Source organism: Eurytemora carolleeae, unplaced genomic scaffold (genome assembly GCF_000591075.1).
Source record: "Eurytemora carolleeae unplaced genomic scaffold, Eaff_2.0 scaffold1065, whole genome shotgun sequence".
NCBI lineage: Eukaryota > Metazoa > Arthropoda > Copepoda > Calanoida > Temoridae > Eurytemora > Eurytemora carolleeae.
Genome location: NW_019396985.1, coordinates 1 through 8999, shown reverse-complemented (window position 1 = coordinate 8999; position 8999 = coordinate 1). Strand labels below are relative to the sequence as shown.

At 32.7% G+C, this 8999-nt stretch overlaps 1 protein-coding gene across 1 annotated transcript in view; it reads left to right on the top strand.

Annotated features, from left to right (window-relative positions):
* Window positions 1–5865, top strand: part of LOC111710799 (serine-enriched protein) — a gene marked incomplete at its 3' end in the record, with an annotated part of 10832 nt that extends 4967 nt beyond the window's left edge. The window contains 8 exon segments of the mRNA XM_023484942.1: window positions 89–175; window positions 1229–1308; window positions 1843–1957; window positions 3735–3796; window positions 4537–4595; window positions 5088–5167; window positions 5244–5321; window positions 5771–5865. Coding sequence (XP_023340710.1) covers window positions 89–175; window positions 1229–1308; window positions 1843–1957; window positions 3735–3796; window positions 4537–4595; window positions 5088–5167; window positions 5244–5321; window positions 5771–5865 — 656 coding nt within the window.
* Between the last annotated feature and the right edge of the window lie 3134 nt (window positions 5866–8999).

The window sequence follows — 8999 nt, the reverse complement described above, 5'->3', positions numbered from 1 at the left end:
GGGTTTGATGTGTATCTATATTAGGATGAGACGGGTTTGATGTGTATCTATATTAGGATGAGATGGGTTTGATGTGTATCTATATTAGGATGAGACGGGTTTGATGGCTGATCTCGGATTTCTATCTCATCTCCCTGAATTGTGTGATGTAACCTTCATGGTCGGAGTGGAAAAGGTACACAATAAAATTAAAATCTTCAAGAAATTGTTCATGTATTTAACAATTTAAAGGAGTCCTTTATTTTCCCTATAAAATCAAGGAGTGGTTTTACCTACTACTATGGAGTACTTTCTGTAGTAATTCTGCGCAAAAAAAAAGCTTTTCTGGGTTGAGGAGTTTTACTGCTCAGTACTTATATATTTATGGAGTTCTTTGGCATAGTTAATGTTTTAGTATGTAGTATTTTCAGAGCTTTCCGTTCACAATCTACGGGGTTTTCTACCAATTTATAGATGGAGTTCTCTGTATTGGATTTAATATATGCTGTAAAAGTTGTAAATTAAATAGTATGAGTTGTAGTAAGTAAATGCCATACTCTTTAAGTTCGTCCCACAAACTGTATCAGTCCAGGCTCAACTAGTCCACTATTCAAGCTAACCAGAACACAACCCACCTAGCTCTGAATGCCACACAGGGACACAAGCGTAGCTTATAAATATAGCTATTACTCAGGCTCTAAATTCCACACAGGGGCACAAGCGTAGCTATCAACAAGCTATTACTTCCGTTCTAAATGCCACACAGGGACACAAGCGTAGCTTTCAACAAGCTATTACTTCCGCTCTAAATGCCACACAAAGACACCAGCTTAGCTATTACTTCCGCTCTATAATGCCACACCTGGACACAATCTATTGGCTATCTACAAGCCTTTTAGCCGATCTCTACCCTAAATGAGGCATGATCTCAACCCGAAGATTCAACGGGAAACATTACTCCACACTGTAATCAAAGTGGAGTTCTGATTCTAACTAACTTTATTTAATATTTATAGGTTACACGTTAAATCAATAGACATACTTACAATTCCTAGGCCGTTATCTATATGTATATCATCACATGATTTGAGGCAAATCATGTTACGTATTACATGAGTCCTCCTATCTAATCTTATATGGAGTTATCTATCTCAGAGATGATATCCAATATTATGGAGTAGTTTCTATAGTAATACTGTAAAACCTAGGAGTCATTCTTTCCATTCATATATGGAGTACTTTTATAAAGGAGTTGGTATGTGCTGTTAGAGCTGTGCTGGCTGCAAGGAGTCCTGTGTTTTACCGCCAACTCTACCAAGAACCCCCTAGGTAAGATCAAACCATTCCATGTTTTAAAACTTTTATATTTTTTAAAGAATCTCATAAAACTTTGATAGAACCACTTTATTTATTTATAACAAACATTTATTAAAGACTATTTTGAGATTTAATTATAATAAAAGCAAATTTTTGTTCCACCGTGAGAACGCATTGAGTTTTTACAGAGAAATGTCAAAATAAATATTTTAAGTGCTTCAGATATATAAATATAAATATACAAGGATAGTGACGTCTTAGGTTCACGTGGCATTTATGAATGAAAACAACCCACCCGCATTTACCAGAAATGCGAGTGGGTTGTTTTCAGTCTTTTCCAATTGACGGAGATATTTAATATGTTGAAATCATAACACATTCTTCATTATTTTCCAAAAAAAGATTCAAGGAAATTGGGTTATTTTCTAGATTCAGATACTTCAAAAATAAATACAATAACGTACTACATAGTGAAATAAGAGCATAATTGTGTGCATATCTAAGATTCTCTATATATCTCTATATATCTCTATATTATATCTCTAGGAACACTGAGAAGAGATCTCCAGGATTAACGGATAGATTAAGAGCTCGTAAGAATGTTGCAACTGCTCGTCTAATTAAACGTATCTCCACGCCTTTACTGGGCAGTCCTTATCAGGTATGTAGGATTAAAATTTGTTCGTTTAGTAAAAAACGATCGTTTTTTTTTAAATTGGTTCGAACGATTTTAATTCGTTGTTTTTATTTTTCGTTTTCAAAAACGATGATTTTGTATTTCTATGAAAACGATCCATCGTTCGTCTATCGTTCGTTTTTTTCTGAACAACACCTTTTTCCACGACAAAATTTCGTTTGTTCGAAAAAAAAGATGCCCATGGAACCTGGAATATTAACATGTTAGTGGTAGTAGTTTTGAAAAGCTTTGAAAGTTTTTAAACTTTTAAAAACTACATTATTTTTGAAAACTGTTTTGTAAAAAATAGGTTTATGAACGAATTAGAATAAAACTGCTCAAATTAATTTTTTCGAATTATTTCAAGGAATGAAGATTTTTTGCCACAAAATCTTATTTTTTAATCCCGCATCTTATTTTCTTTATGAAAGAAAGTAGCTATTTCAAACTTTAAATTCTGTTAGATAAAATATCAAGGTTTGCACCATCAGGTTGCGAGGATATAGCGATTCGAAAATTTGAATTTGTGGCAAAGACTCAATTCTTTTGGTTTTCCTTAACCGTAAAAGCCTAAAGTTTCTTACCAGTAACATAATGTTTTTACAAAAAAAAGTTCCATTATTGGTTTCTGTTCCTCTCCACAAAGTGGTTTTGAAGCCTGTAGGATTAGAAGTGTTTATTTACAATCCTCATGAGTGAAAACCCCGAACAAGAACATTAGCGGATAAAATTAAGGATAACATTAGCGGATAAGATTACGGATAACATAAGCGGATATGATTATGGATAACATTAGCGGATAAGATTACGGATAAACTTAGAAGATAAGATTACGGATAACCTTAACAGATAAGATTACGGATCATATTAGCAAATAAGATTACAGATAACATTAGCGGATAGGATTACGGATAACCTTAGCAGATAAGATTACTGATCATATTAGCAGATAAGATTACAGATAACATTAGCGGATAAGATTACGGATAACATTAGCGTATACGAGACTTCAAGGTACTCTCTATTGCTAGATTGGCATGTCCAATTTACAACTAAGAAAATTAATTAAACACTTTTCCAGCCAGAAAAACTACCTGAGGCCAAATTAAAAATATTTGAGCCGCGGCTTAAATTTGAGACGCGGCTCAAATACAGTTGGTTCCACTTAAAATTGTATTCAATGTTTCAAGATTTTGGCCGGCTTAAATTCATTAAATTCGGACTCCGGACTCACGTTATAAAACAGTGTGTTTAAATGAACCACAGAAGTCATGATGTAATTAAAGCTTAACAATCAGAATCTCTAGTTTCTTGAGTTAATTAACAACACAAGGAGAGAGAAACATACGGATTCGTGGTGACATTCATTTATGCATCCTTCATACATCTTTTCTCTATCATGTAATTCAAAACTGTTGAGAAAGTTCCCTATAACTAAAATTGAAAATGTTTTATGCTGTGCGAAAAAATATCGTGAAGAAAAGTATTTTATGTGTCTCAAAAAATGGTAATTGTCTTGTGTAATTCTACAGTGAGAGAGCTTGTTCTACGCCGACTACGCATAACACCATCGGTCTTCTGCCTCAGGGTTATTGGGAACAAAATACTTATAAATCTTGAAAAGGCGACATCTAGTGACCTAACTGTTACTTTAATTAATCTACAGGGGCGTACACAGGAACAGGTTTAGGGTGGGGGGNTTAACATTTTTTCTTGGTCCCTTTGATATTGTCCTGAAAAGAAAATAAGTTTATTTGTTTAGAATTCCAGTGTGCCTTGTCACGTGACTGTTCGAGTAGACATGTTTGAGTCAGATGTTTTCAGGTAAAAATATATTTTAAAATAAATGCAGAGTTACCCACAAAGAATGAGACTTCAGAGACGAGTACACGGAGTTTTTACTGTATTCATATATTCATGGTTCTCTTCAACTGTAAACGTGTAATAACCTTTTTGCCAAATCATACTTTATTCAATACAGAAGACCTCATTCCTTGGAATCATCAAATTTAATGAGTGTCTAGTCTTCTAATAGTCTCATCCTTTTTGGGTATCCCTGTATATATTTCAGAAAATACAACATTTGATAACAAACAAAATAAATTGAATTACGATATGTGATCATTGAGCTTTGAAGCGGAAAAGAAATTGAGTCTTCTGTTTCAAATCCCTATATCTTTAATATGGTTTTCATCGAAATTGTCGTTGAATGAAATTCACGAAAATGAACGAACGAAATTCGTTCAGTTTCGTTCAAAATTTTCGCGAATTTCGATGCATTTTCGAAGAGAATTTTTTATATTCGCGAAATTTTCGTAAACAATTTAAAATTGAAATCGAAATCTTGTCATTTTGCATCAAGAAGATTGTATTTTTGCGAAAAAAGTTAAGGTCGAAAATTTTGCGATGTTCGCGAAAGTTTCGAACGAAAAATTCTCTTTGAAAACAATCTAATTTAAATATATTAAAGATCAGTTCTTGAAATTCTAATCATTTTTCATCCTAAAACATTTTTAGTTTCTTAGCGAACACTCCCTTTAAGATTATAATAAAAAGTAATTTAGACAATTAATGGAGTTTGCACACACTGGTCGGATAGATCTCCAGCCCAGGACTATCACAGGTTAAAGGGAAACATCAACAATTTTGAATAAAGGAGTGGGGGGGGGGATAGATCTACAGCCCAGGACTATCACAGGTTAAAGGGAAACATCAACAATTTTGAATAAAGGAGGGGGGGGGGGGGTAAATGAAGTATTAAATCTCCCTTTACCGAGTATTAGGTTGATCTTTTTTTTTGGAAAATAAACTTTGCTTTTTGTTTCTGATCTTTGTGAAAGTCATTCGCTTATTTTCCTCTTTTCATTTGCGGATTTCAAAAAAAATTCTTATTCAAATTTTTTTTCGGAACCATCTTTCAATTCTGAGTTACCAAAACAAAAAGTTTGGGCTCAATTTTTTCAGCTCCTATTTATTGGATTTATTTTCTTGAACTAAACAACCTGACAATATTAAAAGGGAGTTAGAATTTGAAAAATGCTAAAATAAAAAAAAAATTGTTAAAAGATTATTCCCTTGACCGGAGAAAAACGCTTATTCACACATTTGTTTTTAGGTGTTATATGTGCAGCAGATTTTTACCAATTTGATGATTTACGTGACGGTGGGATACAATTCTTTCCCTCCTGTCTCAAGGTATCTTTTTGAATTTTTATTCTGATGATTAAATAAGTTTAATTTAAAAAATATATATATTTGATCCTTTTTTTAGATAGATACAGTTTGTATGATTATTCTTGATTCTGAGAAATATTCCAAACACCCTCTCGCTACTTTCCTCATGGAGATGGTAATTTTAGGACATTAAAAAATATATATAAATATTTTTTATTTTAAGTAATTTTATCTAATTTTCAACTGATTCTTAAAGTAATTAACAAATTTTAAATGGTATTCCTTTAAACCTTTAAAAGGACTGTGCAACTTTGGTAATTCTCTGTTGTTTCCTAAAAACAAGAAATGCGCAAGTCACTTTCAAAGATTAACAGCAAATAAAAACCAGTTTAAAGTAAAAACATGAATATCTAATTAATAAGACAAAGCTGTTAAGTAAATCGGGTAATACTATTTTTGCATGAAGGGTCACTTGATATTATACTCACAATCTCGTAAAGATAGTTTTCATTATTTTTATTTGTTTAGGTTCTAGATTTTATATTTGTTTAGGTTCTAGATTTTATATTTGTTTAGGTTCTAGATTTTATATTTGTTTAGATTCTAGATTTTATATTTGTTTAGGTTCTAGATTTTATAGATCATAACGGCAACGAGGTTCTACAGCTTGGTTCCATTGTTAAACTAGAAGAGAGAACCATTCGCAAAATATTATCAAGGTGGGGAACCAGAAATATTATCAAGTTGGGAACCAGAAATATTATCAAGGTGGGGAACCAGAAATATTATCAAGGTGGGAACCAGAAATATTATCAAGGCGGCTACTAGGAAATATTAGTAGTTGGGGTAGTTGGGTTTAACTACCCTTACTACCCCTAGATATTTCTGAGTAAATTCACTAACCAGGACTTAGGCCCAATAGTAGTGAATAACTTAACAACTATATTGCCCCTCCAACTTTTTAGAAGTATAACCATCTTCTTAAGTCAGAATGTTATTGTCGTTTTTGATCTTAATGAATTTGTCATGTGTTTTGTTTATTCAGACAACTGAAATGTCAAGAAAAAATAAAAAAATTAAAAAAATTAAAAAAAATATTTTTTAAAAAGATGGTTATCATTTATTATCAATAAGGATGCAAAGAAAAAAAGATTTAGTGAGGGCAGTGCATAATAGAAGAGAACCTCAGAGACACATATTGGTGAAAAACGGAACTTGAAAATTCTGTGAAAAGTCCTGAGAATTTCTTGAGAAAAATTCCAGAGAAATTCTCAGGAATTTCTCAAAACTTATGCTCTTATTCAATTCCCCTAAAAATCCGTAAACTTGGTGACAAAGTCCAAAGAATTTCTAAGGAATTTCCGGAGAAGCATTCAGGGGAATTTCTCGAAAATATTTCTTTCATTAAATTCCCCTCAAAATCTATAAACACATTAATGACCAAGTCTTAAGAATTTCTCAGAAATTTCCGGAGAAGTAATCAGGAGAAATTCTCAGGATTTTCTTGTGATGAAATTCTGGAGAAATTCCCAGGAATTTCTCGAAACTAATTCTCTGTATAAATTCCCCTAAAAATCTGTATACATGGTGACCAAGTCCTAAGAATTTCTTAGGAATTTCCAGAAAAGTTTTCCGGAGAAATTCTGAGGAATTTTGTAGGGAAAATTTTTGGGGAATTTCTCAAAACTGTGATCCCACAAAAATCTCTCATCTTGGGGACCAATTCTGGGGAATTTCCCAAGAATTTCCGAGGAATCAGTTACAGGAAATGACTCTCGAGAAATTCCTCGGAAATTCTTCAAAAAAGTCACCAGGGTTGGAGAATCGGGAGAAATTCCTCACTTTTGTTACTTGGGATGTGCATGCATACTTAGGGTTAGGTAAGAATAAAACATTCTGGGCCGATCGCTGCGGCTAGGGCAGGCTAGAGGCCGCTGGGTCCTAACCAATAATATCAATGTGATACATATGAGATCCATGTACAAAATTAATAGAAGGGGGAGGGTGGGGGGGGGAGCCCGGGGGTGGGTCGTCTTGGCAGACAGAGGTTAAATATTTCTGGGCCGAGCGTTAAGTGGCTATATTCAATATTCAATCCTACTTAAACATGCTATATACTTAATTAAATATCAATTTGAACTATTTTTTGTCCATTTGAACTATCTTTTTGTCCCTTTGAAATATTTTTTTTCTTTCTTTTCAACTATTTTTCTGTTCATTTGAACTATTCTTTTGTTCATTTCAACTAATTTTTGTTCATTTGAACTATTTTTTGTTCATTTTTAACTATTTTTTTACCATTTGAGCTATTTTTGCCCATTTGAACTATTTATTGGATCCATTTGAACGTTATTTTTATGTCCATTTGAACTATTTTTTTGTTCGTATAATTATAGTGCAAAATGAACAATAGTTCAAATGAACTAAAAAATAGTTTAAAAGAGTATTAAATAAAATCGTTTGAACTTTAAAGTTCATTTCAACTATTTATGTGGTACCACTTGGAGTAGTTCAAACGAGCAACAGTTCAAATGAACTATAGTTCAAACGGGAGTAGTTCAAATGGGATAGTATCGCTATAAAGTTCACTATCCAAGCGATTTATGCAAAAACTCTCAAAATTTGATTTTTAATTCATGGTCATATATATCTGATAAGAATTATTTTATGATAATCAATAACCCCCTCATTTTAGAATAAAAGCTGGACTTATGTATCTGTTGCCTGAGTCCTCAGGCATACTGCCTGAATGCCATATATTTTACCAGACTAAATCTTTATTTAGACATACTTCCAGTCATTGGATTTCAACATTTTATAGCTCTTTGGAAAGTCCATAATAAAAGAAAGCAGATCGCACAATTTCTGCAAAGAAGTTTTGCTCAGATTTTTGCACAGACGCCTTGAAAGAGAATTCACAATTTTAGTTTATCTTGAATAGAAACAAGACACTATCCTCTTCATCATAAAGGACAAAACATTTATCGATACCATTTACATATTTCAATTTGCTCGGTCAAGGGCTTTTCAAAAATGTATAATTTGTCATATCGTGCAAAAAATAACATGTGTACGCTTCTCGCTAATTAACTAGATTTCATAATAAAATGTTAGTTTTTTGAAAATTTGTACTAAATCCTCCCTTCCCCTACAAGTACACCCCAGGATTTCATTCCTGATAGTATCCCAAACCAGCATTAACTGGAACATCTAACGTTGGATAACAATCCGACAAAAAGTCTCACAAGTCGTCTAGGAGGATTCGCCATCTCTCACATCATTAGAACAAGGTTTTTGAAACATGTGTTCATATGGAACTTACAGGGTGTTTTTTTTTTTTAAATGTTATGTTTCTAATATTATCTTTCTTCTTTAATAATATTTATAAACCCATAGTTCAAAGTATAATTAAAATATATTCAATTCTGATTGATGATTTATTGACTGTATTCAATAATTTAATTGATATCAGAGACTCCTTGCGTAAATAGAATAAACTAAAATGTGAATATAAATCAATACTACAATCCTATTCTGACCAATCATAATTCACCAAGCATATAAGTTCACCCAATCAGAGCATCAGCACCTGCAACAATAGTTTAAGTAATTCCGCCTAGCGTACACAGGTGGCAGGTGGTAGACGGAGCTATTAAGAGGAGGGGAGGGGTATGTAAACTTAAAAAATGGTTTTGCAAAACGAAACTGGGTTTTAATTACAAATGTAAAGGTTTTAGGTATTTTTCTGTTTTATTATAAAATAATAGTACATATCTTGTTTGATTATTGGGTCGAAACTGGTTTCGCGTTCATCTAAACTCTCTTAAGTTTCCGACTCTGGGCTGTATGGGAT